Source organism: Lucilia sericata, unplaced genomic scaffold, assembly GCF_015586225.1.
Source record: "Lucilia sericata isolate MDLA Ls3-8-SP2 unplaced genomic scaffold, ASM1558622v1 Contig006574F_arrow, whole genome shotgun sequence".
NCBI lineage: Eukaryota > Metazoa > Arthropoda > Insecta > Diptera > Calliphoridae > Lucilia > Lucilia sericata.
In genome coordinates this window covers 99-17,578 of record NW_023997778.1, presented here as the reverse complement: position 1 = coordinate 17,578, position 17,480 = coordinate 99, and the positions used below count along the sequence as shown (strand labels likewise).

The 17,480-nt window shown below is 31.2% G+C and overlaps 2 protein-coding genes, 1 long non-coding RNA gene and 1 pseudogene across 3 annotated transcripts; 2 read left to right on the top strand and 2 right to left on the bottom strand.

The window, feature by feature from the left end:
• Nucleotides 1–3,319: 3,319 nt before the first annotated feature.
• On the bottom strand, nucleotides 3,320–4,645 carry LOC119615645 (transcription termination factor 3, mitochondrial-like). The gene is made up of 2 exons (XM_037971653.1): nucleotides 3,758–4,645; nucleotides 3,320–3,684 (listed from the first exon to the last, which is right to left on the bottom strand). Exons 1-2 carry the CDS (start codon nucleotides 4,611–4,613, stop codon nucleotides 3,407–3,409), a joined length of 1,134 nt encoding a protein of 377 aa, XP_037827581.1. The 5' UTR covers nucleotides 4,614–4,645; the 3' UTR covers nucleotides 3,320–3,406.
• A 1,793-nt stretch (nucleotides 4,646–6,438) lies between these two features.
• On the bottom strand, nucleotides 6,439–10,841 carry LOC119615646 (peritrophin-44-like). Its single transcript, XM_037971655.1, has 2 exons — nucleotides 10,758–10,841; nucleotides 6,439–7,486 (listed from the first exon to the last, which is right to left on the bottom strand). The coding sequence occupies exon 2, from the start codon at nucleotides 7,345–7,347 to the stop codon at nucleotides 6,472–6,474; it is 876 nt and encodes a 291-aa protein (XP_037827583.1). The 5' UTR covers nucleotides 7,348–7,486; nucleotides 10,758–10,841; the 3' UTR covers nucleotides 6,439–6,471.
• Nucleotides 10,842–15,795: 4,954 nt separating this feature from the next.
• Nucleotides 15,796–15,988, top strand: LOC119615647. Its single transcript, XR_005232462.1, has 2 exons — nucleotides 15,796–15,887; nucleotides 15,947–15,988. It is a non-coding gene; the product is annotated as an uncharacterized LOC119615647 (long non-coding RNA).
• Nucleotides 15,989–16,031: 43 nt separating this feature from the next.
• LOC119615644 lies at nucleotides 16,032–17,015 on the top strand (annotated as a pseudogene).
• The last annotated feature ends 465 nt before the right edge of the window (nucleotides 17,016–17,480 follow it).

The following is a 17,480-nucleotide window of genomic DNA, read 5'->3' as shown; positions in this document are numbered from 1 at the left end:
ATCAGCAACTGATTTGATTTTGTTTTTCAAGTTGAGTGCAAACCCACTGATATTGCTCATTATAAAAAGAAGAAGAATTAAACCTATAGTGTATGTGTATCAACTTAGCGTCAGCAGAATTTTCTTACCCTATCATGCGTGCTATGTAATGGCAATCTTTGCGCTCCTCTGGTCTAGTCTATAGTCTATAGTCTAGTCTATAGTCTAGTCTATAGTCTAGTCTATAGTCTAGTCTATAGTCTAGTCTATAGTCTAGTCTATAGTCTAGTCTATAGTCTAGTCTATAGTCTAGGGTATAGTCTAGTCTATAGTCTAGTCTATAGTCTAGTCTATAGTCTAGTCTAGTCTATAGTCTAGTCTATAGTCTAGTCTATAGTCTCATTATAAAAAGAAGAAGAATTAAACCTATAGTGTATGTGTATCAACTAGCGTCAGCAGAATTTTCTTACCCTATCATGCGTGCTATGTAATGGCAATCTTGCGCTCCTCTGGTCTAGTCTATAGTCTAGTCTATAGTCTAGTCTATAGTCTAGTCTATAGTCTAGTCTATAGTCATGTTATAGTCTAGTCTATAGTCTAGTCTATAGTCTAGTCTATAGTCTAGGTATAGTCTAGTCTATAGTCTAGTCTATAGTCTAGTCTATAGTCTAGTCTAGTATAGTCTAGTCTATAGTATAGTCTATAGTCTAGTCTATAGTCTAAGTCTATAGTCTAAGTCTATAGTCTTAGGTCTATAGTCTAGTCTATAGTCTAGTCTATAGTCTAGTCTATAGTCTAAGTCTATAGTCTAGTCTATAGTCTAGGGTATAGTCTAGGGTATAGTCTAGTCTATAGTCTAGTCTATAGTCTAGTCTATAGTCTAGTCTATATTCTAAGTCTATAGTCTAGTCTAGTCTAGTCTCTAGTCTAGTCTATAGTCTAGTCTATAGTCTAGTCTATAGTCTAGTCTATAGTTCTAGTCTATAGTCTAGTCTATAGTCTAGTCTATTATAGTCTAGTCTATAGTCTAGTCTATAGCTAGTCTATAGTCTAGTCTATAGTCTAGTCTATAGTCTAGTCTATAGTCTAGTCTATAGTCTAGTCTATAGTCTAGTCTATAGTCTAGTCTATAGTATAGTCTATAGTCTAGTCTATAGGTCTAAGTCTATTATAGTCTAGCCTATAGTTTAGTCAATAGTCTAGTCTATAGTCTAGTCTATAGTCTAGTCTATAGTCTAGTCTATAGTCCAGCCTATATTTTAGTCTATAGTCTTGTCTATAGATTATTCTATATTCTTGTCAATAGTCTAGTCTGTTGTCTGGTTTATAGTATATACTTATAGTCATCATATATTCTGCCTTTAAATGCATTATCTTTAAACATTACTCTCCACTGCTGCAAAAAGTAATTTGGTCACTCCCCCACTTGCACTTTTCCCATTTCAACATTTACTTTAGTTATTCGCGCATTCTCTTTTACTTACTCCTTTTTACTTACTCACATCTATAAGCATTTGACATTTCTCTTTATGACTTGGTATACATACTAAATTTAGTTCTCGCAAAATTTTCATACGGTTCGGTTGGTTCGGAAGAAGTGTCTTAGATTAGTTATTAATATATAAAGTAAAAATAATAATATTTTTATATAAAAATGTTATAAAAGCATAGTTTTATAGTTGTGTAAAAAATTTCCTTGGAAATCTAAAAATAAATGTAAGAAAAAATGTTTAAAATTTTGTTTAGCAATTCTGTGCCATTCGCTGTTTCCTTTTCATCGGGCCGTTCGTAGCGTTTATGTAAAGAATGTAGAAGTGTTAGTGAGTAAGTTTAAGAAAAAGAAAGCTTAAAAAAGCAGAGAAAATAAAAAAGTAAGAAAGAAAAAAGCTAATTAGAAAATAAAAGGAAATATAAGAAAATAAAAAATGAGTTGAGTTGTTTATGTTTTTAAGTTCCTGCAAAGGCAGATGTTTCCGTTTTATTGTGAGAGTGTTTGCGCAATGTTAAGTTGAAAAAATAAATGTTAACATACATATAAAAGCAGAGTAAATAAAGCTAGGTATATGTTAAAAATGAAAATAAGTAAAATAAAGAAATATAAAGAATAAGATAAGTGTTTTAAGAAAAGCGTTTGTGTTAAAATAGAAAAATGTGTAATAAAAAAATGGAAAATAAATCGGAAGATCAATTGCAACGGAAGTTATTAACAATGTAAGTAACATTTCTTAACAGAATATTAAAAATTAAAGTTTTCAGGTGTATTAAAAGGGCAAATGGTTTTTGAAGATTCCAGAAGATTCAACTATAGAAAAACTTTTATAACAATTATTTTTCTATATAATATTTGTTATAGGGTTCTATAAATCGACTTTCGAATAATCGAACAATCGACTTTTTGTCGAAAAAAGTCGAAAAGTCGAAAAGTCGAAGTCGACTATTTTGTTCCAAAAAAGTCGATAACTCGACTATCGTCTATGAAAAAAGTCGAAAAGTCGACTTTGTAAATAAAAGTCGAAAAAAGTCGGAAAGTCGAAAAAAGTCGAAAAGTCGAAAAAAGTCGAAAAAAGTCGATAAGTCGAAAAAAGTCGAAGAAAGTCGAAAAAAGTCGAAAAGTCGAAAAAGTCGAAAAGTCGGAAAAAGTCGAAAAAAGTCGAAGAAAGTCGAAAAAAGTCGAAAAGTCGAAAAGTCGGAAAAAGTCGAAAAGTCGGAAAAAGTCGAAAAGTCGAAAAAAGTCGAAAATAGTCGAAAATTTTAAAAAGTGGAAAAGAGGTCAAAAACTCTAAAATAGTCGGAAAAAACTCGAAAAAAATAAAAAATAGTCGAAAAAAGTCGAAAAAAAGTCGAAATAAGTCGAAAATAGTCAAAAAGTCGTAAAAAATCGAAAAGTCGGAAAAAGTCGAAAAGTTGAAAAAAGTCGAAAAAAGTCGAAAAGTCGAAAAAAGTCGAAAAGTCGAAAAAGTCGAAAAGTCGGAAAAAGTCGAAAGGTCGAAAAGTCGAAAAAAGTCGGAAAAAGTCGAAAAGTCGGAAAAAGTCGACCATTTATAAAATACTAAAAGTCGAAAAGTCTAAAAGTCGACTTTTAAATAAATGAAAAAGGTCGAAAAGTCGAAAAATCGACTTTTCATAAAATGGAAAAAGTCGAAAGGTCGAAAAGTCGACTTTTAACTAAATGCAAAAAGTCGAAAAGTCGACTTTTCGTTTCAACTATAGAACCCTAATTTGTTATATTCTTTAGAACTTGTGTTATTGTTAGTACAATTTTTCTACAAAACATCTTTTATACTAACAAATCTTCTAATATGTATTTGCTTAAATAGAAAAAACATTAATTATTACCATCTTTAGTTTAATACAAAAAATCTTACTTTATTAACAAACTAAACTAAATAAACTTAAAAATAAGATTTTCTTTATTAAATTATAAAAATTATCTTGTTTTCAAAAACAATTCAAACGTTTCCATATCACTTTTAGCTACTTTACGTACAAAATAATGATTATTACCCTCTACTAAAGATTTCGGCGATATATACATATCCTTCTCCGGATCATATTGAGCGCGTCCTAACATTTTTAAAAATTCATGACGTTCCCGTAAACGAAACTCTCGTGAGGTTAAAATTTCCGGCTGTTGTAATATCATTTGATGCGATAGTTGCATTTCCTGATGAACATAGGCAAAACGTTCAATAAGATCATCAGGTTCTGTGAAATTTGAAAAAAAAAAAAAAACAATATTAATATTATTTTTAAATAAATAAAAATAAATTTAGCTTACTCAATAGCCATAATCGTGGTTTACTTAAGAGTAAACATTTAATTTCTTCCTTATCGAAACCCATTTCCTCGCGTATACTAAATGTGGCCTGACGTATATGTTCCATGTTGTAGGTGATCAAGCGCGGTAATTTACTGGCTAGAAAGCGAACATCATCACCTCTTAAGGAAAATTCCTTTTGAAAATAGCCCAGTCGTTTATCGATACGCTTAGTGGAGAACATTAACCAAAAGGGATTGAGTGTGAGAATACGTTGGATTTGTATTGCACTAAAACGTTTCGCTTCCATATAATTTACTCTAGTTTGTAGGTCATCTAGGTCGACTTTGAATATTAAGGGATTTTTAGTTATAAGATCACCAAAACTTTCGGCTGGCACTCCTTGATCTTTAAGAAATAACAGACGAGGTTTAACATCCTGTTCTAGATCCAATTTCAATACAAATTCTGGCAAGCCCTTGCGCCTTTCAATGGCACTTAAGTCTACACCCAATTGTATGAATTGCTGCAGTAATTCCGATTTGTCGACATAAGCCGCCAAGTTGTAGGTGGGTAAAAGTGGCTGTTTGCTAACTTCCGTGGATAGCTGCTCTTCCTTAGAGTCTTCCTGTCTTTTTAAAGTTTTATTTTTGTGCGGTTCTAAAATTTCTTTTAGCTGCTGCATACTAAGGCCACCCGTCAATTCGGCCAATTCTTTTTGTGCCAATTTTACCTCATCTTTTTCCTCCTCTGCACTGGTGACAGAAGGTAGGGCGCTAAATTCTACCCTTCGTTGTGGTAAACCTCTTAGATAACGTTTTGGTACATTAGTTTTTGTTAAATTTGTTAAAATTCGTAAATTTCGTAATATTAACATGTTGGTTTGTTTACTTTTTATTTACTTTGAGTTTGTTGCTATTGTAGTTTGAGTTGACAGCTAAAACAGCTGCTGGAGTGCCTTTAGTGTTGGAAAGTGTTGTTATAAATATAGTGTAGCCAGATGTAATCTTTAAAACTTTTAATGCATACTTTTAGGCATGTGTCTACAATAGAGAAAAAACAGTATACATATAAACAAATTTTTCTATAGAAAAATTGTAGTAAAACATTAAACTAATAAGTTCTGTACAGGAAATCTTTTGTACTTATAATTTATCTTAAGGGATTGTGTTATAATGAGAATTTTTCGTATAGTAAAGCTGTTATACTAACAAGTTTTATATACAAAAATTGTTATACTAACAAGTTTTCTACTTAAAAACAGTTATACTGATACATTTTCTATAAAAAACTATTACACTAACAATTGTATAAAGGATAAGCTGTTATACCAATAACTTATCTAAATAAAAACTGTTATAAAAATAATTATTCTAGAAATTTATCTTAAGAAAAACTGTTATACTGACAATTTATCTAAAAAAACTGTTATACCAAAAATTTTTCTTTAGAACATATTATTATAAGAATTAATTAAAAAAACTCTTATAATTAAAATTTTTCAAACAAAACTGTTATACTAACAATTTACTGTATAAAAACAGTTATAATTGCAATTTAAAAAAACTGTTACAAAAAAAATTTCTGAAAAAAAACTGTTATATTAATAATTTTTGGAAAGAAAAAGAGTTATGCTAACAATTTTTCTAAAGAAAAGCTGTTATACTAATTATTTTTCTAAAGAAAAACAGTTATACTAACAATTTTTCTAAAAAATACTGTTATACTAACATTTTTTCGAAAGAAAAACTGTTATACTAACTATTTTTCTAAAGAAAAACTATTATATTAACAAATTTTCTAAAGAAAAACTGTTATACTAAAATTTTTTTTAGAAAAAACGTTACACTAAAAATTTTTCTAAAGAAAAACTGTTATACTAAACTTTTTTGAAAGAAAAACTGTTACACTAACATTTTTATTAAAGAAAAATTGTCATATTAACAATTTTTCGAAAGATAAACTGTTGTACTATTTATTTTTCGAAATAAAAACTGTTATACTAACAATTTTTCTCAAGAAAAACTGTTATACTAACAACTTTTCTAAAGAAAAACTGTTATACTAACATTTTTTCTAAAAAAAAACTCTTTCTAAAGAAAAAAACTGTTATACTAACAAATTGTCTAAAGGAAAACTGTTATATTAAGAAATTTTCCAAAGAAAAACTGCTATACGAAAAGTTTTTGTAGAAAAACCGTTACACTAACAATTTTTCTAAAAGAAAAACTAAAAATTGTTTGAAAGAAAAACTGTTATACTAACAATTTGTCTAAGGAAAAACAGTTAAACTAATAGTTTTTCTAAGTAAAAACTGTTTTACCAACAAATTTTCTAATGAAAAACTGTTATACTAACAATTTTTGGAAAGAAAAACTGTTATACTAGCAATTTTTGGAAAAAAAAACTTTTATACTAAAAATTTTTCTAAAGAAAAACTTTTATACTAACATTTGTTTCAAAAGAAAAACTTTTATACTAACAACTTTTCTAAGGAAAACTGTTATATTAAAAAACCGTTACACTAAGAATTTTTCTAAAGAAAAACTGTTATACTTACAACTTTTCTAAAGAAAAATTGTTATACTAACAATTCTTATACTGTTATACACTATTTGAAAAATGTAAAACAAGTAAATTTTTTACAAATTATTTTTCTTTGCAAAAATTTTCCTCGAAACAAAGACAATAACAAAAAATTAGTCCATAAACCAAGTTGGTATGCATAACTTTTATTACAACTTTACGTTGGGGTGCGTAGCTGGTTGATCACAACATTTAAAATAAATGATATACGGAACACATGCTTGAAGACGCTCATTGAAAAAGTAATTATCGCCACAGGTATATTCCTCCACTTCCAAATTATTTTCACATTTAATATAATTGCGGCAATTATTAAAAGAACTGTTAACGAGCATATTACCACGGCCATCACAACGATTATAATCGCATTTAACATCGATTGGATCTAAACATTCTCCTTGCGCTTCACTGAAAAGCTTTCCAGCCGGACACTGGAACCAAATAGGTTGTTCATCTTGAGCAAATTCTCCCATAGGGGCGCAAACAAAGTAACCGCGACAAGAACCACCATCTGCTTTTTTCACTATATTAGTAATATTCTTTGGACATAAATTCGCGGCTATTGGATGGGCATTACAAATTACATTCTTCTTCTTATCACAAGATCCCTTTTCCACATTAAAGTATTGATTTTTGCAGTAATCAGGCTTTTGTACGCCTTTGCTGCATACATAGTATTGTGAACAATCATTCTCATTACGAAACGCGGTTTTATCCTTCACCAGTTCACAAATATTATTAACATCTTTGCACGTAGAATCGCGAGGATAAACGCACTCTTGTCTAGTCTCATTAAAATAGTACTGCCAATCACAACTGCTGGCATAGGCTTCACCATTTAGACAATAATAACAGCCACGACAATTGGTTGGGTCCGCTACGAATCTTCCGTCACTTATACCCATACAACGATTATCACATATTGCAGTGGTATCAAGATTTGCGACACATTTTTCTTGTTCCGTATCATATTTCAAATTGCCGGAACAAGTGAAAATTTCACCACTATTGCCATTACACACCATATACTGTTCACATGATCCGGGAACACGTACTTTTGTGCCGTTTTGAATAAACGACAGAGTTTTGTGTGGTCTGAGGCATCTGCTGAGATTGTTGTAAATAGGTACACTACAAAAAGGAGTACTATTAAAAGCTGCAATGCTGCAATTAAAAAAGAAATACATTGAGTTTAGTAGATAACAACTCAGAGATATTTGCAAAGTCATGTGTCTTCTTAATAGGAGATTCTAAGAGATGTAAAAAATATAGACTAGACTATACACTGGACTAAAGATCAGACTATAGATTAGACTATAGACTAGACTATAGACTAGATTATAGACTAGACTATAGACTAGACTATAGACTAGACTATAGACTAGACTATAGACTAGACTATAGACTAGACTATAGACTAGACTATAGACTAGACTATAGACTAGACTATAGACTAGATATAGACTAGACTATAGACTAGACTAGACTAGACTAGACTATAGACTAGACTATAGACTAGACTATAGACTAGACTATAGACTAGACTATAGACTAGACTATAGACTAGACTATAGACTAGACTATAGACTAGACTATAGACTAGACTATAGACTAGACTATAGACTAGACTAGACTAGACTATAGACTAGACTATAGACTAGACTATAGACTAGACTAGACTAGACTATAGACTAGACTATAGACTAGACTATAGACTAGACTATAGACTAGACTATAGACTAGACTATAGACTAGACTATAGACTAGACTATAGACTAGACTATAGACTAGACTATAGACTAGACTATAGACTAGACTATAGACTAGACTATAGACTAGACTATAGACTAGACTATAGACTAGACTATAGACTAGACTATAGACTAGACTATAGACTAGACTATAGACTAGACTATAGACTAGACTATAGACTAGACTATAGACTAGACTATAGACTAGACTATAGACTAGACTATAGACTAGACTATAGACTAGACTATAGACTAGCTATAGACTAGACTATAGACTAGACTATGACTAGCTATACTAGACTAGACTAGCCTAGACTAGACTATAGACTAGACTATAGACTAGACTATAGACTAGACTATAGACTATAGACTAGACTATAGACTAGACTATAGACTAGACTATAGACTAGACTATAGACTAGACTATAGACTAGACTATAGACTAGGACTATAGACTAGACTATAGACTAGACTATAGACTAGACTATAGACTAGACTATAGACTAGACTATAGACTAGACTATAGACTAGACTATAGACTAGACTATAGACTAGGACTATAGACTAGACTAAGACTAGACTATAGACTAGACTATAGACTAGACTATAGACTAGACTATAGACTAGACTATAGACTAGACTATAGACTAGACTATAGACTAGACTATAGACTAGGACTATAGACTAGACTATAGACTAGACTATAGACTAGACTATAGACTAGACTATAGACTAGACTAATAGACAATAGACTAACTATAGACTAGACTATAGACTAGACTAGACTAGACTAATAGACTAGACTATAGACTAGACTATAGACTAGCATAGATAGACTAGACTAGACTATAGACTAGACTATAGACTAGACTATAGACTAGACTATAGACTAGACTATAGACTAGACTATAGACTAGGACTATAGACTAGACTATAGACTAGACTATAGACTAGACTATAGACTAGACTATAGACTAGACTATAGACTAGACTATAGACTAGACTATAGACTAGACTATAGACTAGACTATAGACTAGACTATAGACTAGACTATAGACTAGACTATAGACTAGACTATAGACTAGACTATAGACTAGACTAGACTATAGACTAGACTATAGACTAGACTATAGACTAGACTATAGACTAGACTATAGAATAGACTATAGACTAGGTAACGACTAGACTATAGACTAGACTAGACTATTATAGACTAGACTGTAGAATAGACTATAGACTAGACTAAAGACTAGACAATAGACTAGACTATAGACTAGACTATAGACTAGACTATAGACTAGACTATAGACTAGACTATGGACTAGACTATAGACTAGACTATAGACTAGATTATAGACTAGACTATGGACTAGGACTATAGACTAGACTATAGACTAGATTATAGACTAGACTATAGACTAGACTAATAGACTAGACTAGACTAGACTAGACTATAGACTAGACTAGACTATAGACTAGACAATAGACTAGACTATAGACTAGAATATAGACTATAGACTAGACTATAGACCACACTATAGACTAGACTAAAGACTAGACAATAGACTAGACTATAGACTAGACTATAGACTAGACTATAGACTAGACTATAGACTAGACTATAGACTAGACTATAGACTAGACTATAGACTAGACTATAGACTAGACAATAGACTAGACTATAGACTAGACTAAAGACAAGATAATAGACTAGACAATAGACTAGACTATAGACTTGACTATAGACTAGACTATAGACTAGACTATAGACTAGACTATAGACTAGACTACAGACTAGACTATAGACTAGACTATAGACTAGACTATAGACTAGACTATGGACTAGACTATGGACTAGACTATAGACTAGACTATAGACTAGACTATGGACTAGACTATAGACTAGACTATAGACTAGACTATAGACTAGACTATAGACTAGACTATAGACTAGACTATAGACTAGACTATAGACTAGACTATAGACTAGACTATAGACTAGACTATAGACTAGACTATAGACTAGACTATAGACTAGACTATAGACTAGACTATAGACTAGACTATAGACTAGACTATAGAATAGACTATAGACTAGACTATAGACTAGACTATAGACTAGACTATAGACTAGGCTATAGACTAGACTATAGACTAGACTATAGACTAGACTATAGACTAGACTATAGACTAGACTATAGACTAGACTTTAGACTAGACTATAGCCAAGACTATAGACTAGACTATAGACTAGGCTATAGACTAGACTATAGACTAGACCATAGACTAAACTATAGACTAGACTACACTATAGACTGGACTATAGTCAAGATTATAGACTAGACTATAGTCAAGATTATAAACTAGACTATAGTCAAGATTATAGACTAGACTTTAGTAAAGACTAGAAAGTGTTTTAAGACCACATTTTCACATCCCAAAACGATATGTTTTAGCCATTCCGAATTGTTTACTTTGTTTTTATAATATTTTAAAGCACAATCTCTATTAATGTTCTCTTTCGTTACAATATTATTTTATTAATTATAAAACTTTGACAAGTTTGCAAATTATGACATTTTTTTTGACAATTATTAAATTAGAATTTCTTGTAAACATACATATCTATATTTTTGTTATCTATAACATGTCACTATTTTTTGGTTTTTATATGTATGTATACCTTTCATTTTCACTATTTCAGCTATAGTTTTTATATGGAGATGTTTTCCCTTAGCAATTCACAGAGCAACTAATTGCTCTTACAAATTGCAGGTACCTTTAAAAGATATTTCAAATTGAAAATTCTGTGGGGGTCTTATATCTAATCAAAACTTTGCTACCTCAATATATATATTTTTTCCTAGGTTTTGCACTTTTATTTTATTAGTCATTGATAATGTCAAATATATGTATATAGTACATAATCATTTGCACTTCATATTTGTCATTAAACATTTGTTTTAAGTTTTTACTAATTGTTTTAATTTGATTTGAGTAGGAAGATATCAGTATAGTGTAAACATGAGTGAAAGTGGTATTTCCTTTACACTGAAAGAAATATAGGATTTAAATACAAATAAATATATAAAGTCTTCAGATATTATGATTTTACCAACATATGTACATACATATTTAGAATCTATTAAAAATCCTCAATATATGTATGTATATCTATCTGTACAGTCTCATCTCTATCTAGATAATAATTTTCAATGGTTGTTTAAATATATTCATTTTCCCGGTGTCCCTTTTCTCACATCCACGTCACTGATAAATTTCCTCAATTATTAAAGACGTCAGAACAATTTAAAATTTACCAAGTCTTTATCTTATATTTCGCAATGTGCTTGTAAAATAGTATTACCTAGAGATAGTTTAAGTGTGCCATGATAACTGGTTTTTGTCACTGTAAAATTTCTACCTCCTGTTAAATAATTTCGCAAATTTTATTGAAAGTGAAATACGCAAAAAAAAAAAAAACTTAATCAAATTGTTTTGGAATATTTTACTATTCTAGATCTTTTTAACTGGCCAATTAATAACTACTATATGCAATAGTTGAGATAAGATATATAACGTAAGTTGTTAAAGCAAAAATCGAGATCAAATATAGAAAACTGTTCATTATGTAAGTTTCCGGATCAATTAAATTTTTAAAATACAGCTGTGATAAGAGATCAGGAAAAAGTTTCATTAATTCACTCAATCAAACTCATAAAAAGATTAAAATACGGTCTAGGATATACGCTATAGAAAATAATGTAGACTATACCATAGACTAAATTATAGTTCCGACTATAGTATAGATTATACTATAGGCTTGACTATATACTAGACTATAGACTAGACTTTAGACTAGAATATAGACTAGACTATTGACTAGACAATGGACTAGACTATAGAATAGAATATGGACTAGAATATAGACTAGACTATAGACTAGACTATATACTAAACATAGACTAGACTATAGACAAGACTATAGACTAGACTATAGACTAGATTATAGACTAGACTATAGACTAGACTATAGACTAGACTATAGACTAGACCATAGACTAGACTATAGAATAGACTAGACTAGAATATATACTAGACTATAGACTCTACTATAGACTATAGACTAGACTATAGAATATACAATAGACTAGACTATAGACTAGACTATAGACTAGTCTATAGACTAGACTATAGACTATACTATAGACTAGACTATAGACTATAATCTAGACTAGACTATACTAGACATAGACTACTAGACTAGACTATAGACTAGACTATAGACTAGACTATAAGACTATATATAGACTAGACTATAGACTAGACTATAGACTAGACTATAGACTAGACTATAGACTAGACTGTAGACCAGACTATAGACTAGACTATAGACTAGACTATAGACAGACTATAGACTAGACTATAGACTAGACTATAGACTAGACTATAGACTAGACTATAGACTAGACTATAGACTAGACTATAGACTAGACTATAGACTAGACTATAGACTAGACTATAGACTAGACTATAGACTAGACTATAGACTAGACTATAGACTAGACTATAGACTAGACTATAGACTAGACTATACTAGACTAGACTAGATAGACTAGACTATAGACTAGACTATAGACTAGACTATAGACTAGACTATAGACTAGACTATAGACTAGACTATAGACTAGACTATAGACTAGACTATAGACTAGACTATAGACTAGACTATAGACTAGACTATAGACTAGACTATAGACTAGACTAGACTATAGACTAGACTATAGACTAGACTATAGACTAGACTATAGACTAGACTATAGACTAGACTATAGACTAGACTATAGACTAGACTATAGACTAGACTATAGACTAGACTATAGACTAGACTATAGACTAGACTATAGACTAGACTATAGACTAGACTATAGACTAGACTATAGACTAGACTATAGACTAGACTATAGACTAGACTATAGACTAGACTAGACTATAGACTAGACTAGACTATAGACTAGACTAGACTATAGACTATAGACTAGACTATAGACTAGACTATAGACTAGACTATAGACTAGACTATAGACTAGACTATAGACTAGACTATAGACTAGACTATAGACTAGACTATAGACTAGACTATAGACTAGACTATAGACTAGACTATAGACTAGACTATAGACTAGACTATAGACTAGACTATAGACTAGACTATAGACTAGACTATAGACTAGACTATAGACTAGACTATAGACTAGACTATAGACTAGACTATAGACTAGACTATAGACTAGACTATAGACTAGACTATAGACTAGACTATAGACTAGACTATAGACTAGACTATAGACTAGACTATAGACTAGACTATAGACTAGACTATAGACTAGACTATAGACTAGACTATAGACTAGACTATAGACTAGACATAGATAGACTATAGACTAGACTATAGACTAGACTATAGACTAGACTATAGACTAGACTATAGACTAGACTATAGACTAGACTATAGACTAGACTATAGACTAGACTATAGACTAGACTATAGACTAGACTATAGACTAGACTATAGACTAGACTATAGACTAGACTATAGACTAGACTATAGACTAGACTATAGACTAGACTAGACTAGACTATAGACTAGACTATGGACTAGACTATAGACTAGACTATGGACTAGACTATAGACTAGACTATGACTAGACTATAGACTAGACTATAGACTAGTCTATAGACTAGACTATAGACTAGACTATAGACTAGACTATAGACTAGACTATAGACTAGACTATAGACTAGACTATAGACTAGATAGACTAGACTATAGACTAGACTATAGACTAGACTATAGACTAGACTATAGACTAGACTATAGACTAGACTATAGACTAGACTATAGACTAGACTATAGACTAGACTATAGACTAGACTATAGACTAGACTATAGACTAGACTATAGACTAGACTATAGACTAGACTATAGACTAGACTATAGACTAGACTATAGACTAGACTATAGACTAGACTATAGACTAGACTATAGACTAGACTATAGACTAGACTATAGACTAGACTATAGACTAGACTATAGACTAGACTATAGACTAGACTATAGACTAGACTATAGACTAGACTATAGACTAGACTATAGACTAGACTATAGACTAGACTATAGACTAGACTATAGACTAGACTATAGACTAGACTATAGACTAGACTATAGACTAGACTATAGACTAGACTATAGACTAGACTAAGACTAGACTATAGACTAGACTATAGACTAGACTATAGACTAGACTATAGACTAGACTATAGACTAGACTATAGACTAGACTATAGACTAGACTATAGACTAGACTATAGACTAGACTGTAGACTAGACTATAGACTAGACTATAGACTAGACTAGATATAGACTATAGACTACTTAGACTAGACTATAGACTAGACTATACTATAGACTAGACTATAGACTAGACTATAGACTAGACTATAGACTAGACTATAGACTAGACTATAGACTAGACTATAGACTAGACTATAGACTAGACTATAGACTAGACTATAGACTAGACTATAGACTAGACTATAGACTAGACTATAGACTAGACTGTAGACTAGACTATAGACTAGACTGTAGAGAGACTATAGACTAGACTGTAGACTAGACTATAGACTAGACTATAGACTAGACTATAGACTAGACTATAGACTAGACTATAGACTAGACTATAGACTAGACTATAGACTAGACTATAGACTAGACTATAGACTAGACTATAGACTAGACTATAGACTAGACTATAGACTAGACTATAGACTAGACTATAGACTAGACTATAGACTAGACTATAGACTAGACTATAGACTAGACTATAGACTAGACTATAGACTAGACTATAGACTAGACTATAGACTAGACTATAGACTAGACTATAGACTAGACTATAGACTAGACTATAGACTAGACTATAGACTAGACTATAGACTAGACTAGACTATAGACTAGACTATAGACTAGACTAGACTATAGACTAGACTAGACTATAGACTAGACTATAGACTAGACTATAGACTAGACTAGACTATAGACTAGACTAGACTAGACTAGACTAGAGATAGACTATAGACTAGACTATAGACTAGACTATAGACTAGACTATAGACTAGACTATAGACTAGACTATAGACTAGACTATAGACTAGACTATAGACTAGACTATAGACTAGACTATAGACTAGACTATAGACTAGACTATAGACTACACTATAGACTAATGCTATATGACAATAGGCTAGGCTACAATAAAGTTTTCGCATTATAAATAAACGGATACGCTGTTTTTGAACATGATTTATCTTCAATGGATTCATTCGTCTATAAAATCTTGAAGCTGGTGATATAGCAGAAATTGTCCAATTGGTGAATAAACTGGTCTTACCATAAGACAGTACGTGCCAAAAAGTCTATTAATTTATGCTCTTTATATTTATAAATTATCAAGTATTTTTTCCTATTCTTTTAGATACAAATCTAAATGCAGAATCTAATCATAAATAGATATTCGCATTATAAATTGTAACGTCCTATCTTATGGCCCCTTTGTTGTTATGGTAGTTAATATTTTGAATACATATATTGAAAGTAATCTTATCGTAACTAATATTTATCACAAATTTATTTTAAAAATAAATTCGAGTCTTAAATAATAAAATAAACATATATGTACATACATATATTTGAAATAACTTCAGTCTTTTGCTAAACACCCAACAGTTCGGTCCTTAAAATTCAACATGAAAGGTAAATTAAATAATTAAAAGAAAATTCCATAATGATAACACAATTTTCCCTCATAAAAGATCCTTTATTAATCTGTTTGGCGGCCGTGGCTCTAATGTGGTCAATACTGCCCGTAACTATAGTGGGGCAACGTAATGCTGATCTTGTCCCAATGAAACTAAATTGCGTGATCCAGATGATTGTAGTCAAGAAATCATATGTATTGATTTTAAATCAACTCCTGGTGTTCAATGTAAGGGCTCCACACCTTTCTACAATAAGGATACATTCAAATGCGTAAAAGATTTAACCGATCGCAGTACATGCGAAATCGATTGTAAAAATAAATCTCATACATTTGTACAAGATCCAAAATCATGCTATGGTTATTATATTGTCAAGACGAAGATTTGGCTCTATATGGTCACTGTCCACAAAGTTATCACTTTGATCAGACTGAGCAGATGTGTATTTATGATTTTAATTCGACCTGCAGCTCTCATAAATTGAACTTTTGCGCCATCGTTACGACGGGCATTAAATTTAAAGATGAATCCAATTGCGGAAAATATTTCGAATGTGTACAGAATAAAGCAACGAAAAACGTAACACTTAAAAATGCATTTTGTGAAAGCACCGCACCTTTTTATCATCCCGCTAATGGAACATGTATAAAAGAAACTATAGAAGGATGTCATCCAGTACCGGAAAATGTCTGTCTGTGGTTCAGGAAAAGGAATTAAAAGAAATAAATTCGTCAATGATGGAGCTACTTGTGGTGGCACTTTCTTTTGTGCTGATTATGGCTCTAAACCAGATCCAAATCCTCAATGGTATAAATGTCCGAATAATTGTTTTTTAGCGAGGTGGAACAAATGTGCGTAGATCCATTGAAAGTTGCATGCCATAGAGATCGTTGTGAGGGTAGTAAGAGAACATTTGTGGTCAGTAGTGAAAGTGGTTGTCGTCATTATCTTCGATGTGAAAATGGTGTTCAAGTGGGAGGAGGAAAGTGTGTTAATACATTCTTCGACGAAGAACAGGGTATATGTACCACGGAAATAATAAAATATCCAGCTTGTTATCAAAATAATAGAATAAATCATGTACATACCTATATGTATATAAATAGAGTATAATATGTTGCGATTTACTTTTTTATTTGAAATATCGACAAAATCAACCCATAGATTAGACTATAGATTGGACTATAGAGTAGACTAGAGACTAGACTATAGACTAGACTATAGACTAGACTAGACTAGACTATAGACTAGACTATAGACTAGACTATAGACTATAGACTAGACTATAGACTAGACTATAGACTAGACTATAGACTAGACTATAGAATAGACTATAGACTAGACTATAGACTAGACTATAGACTAGACTATAGACTAGACTATAGACTAGACTATAGACTAGACTATAGACTAGACTATAGACTAGACTATAGACTAGACTATAGACTAGACTATAGAATAGACTATAGATAGACTAGATAGACTAGACTATAGACTAGACTATAGACTAGACTATAGACTAGACTATAGACTAGACTATAGACTAGACTATAGACTAGACTATAGACTAGACTATAGACTAGACTAT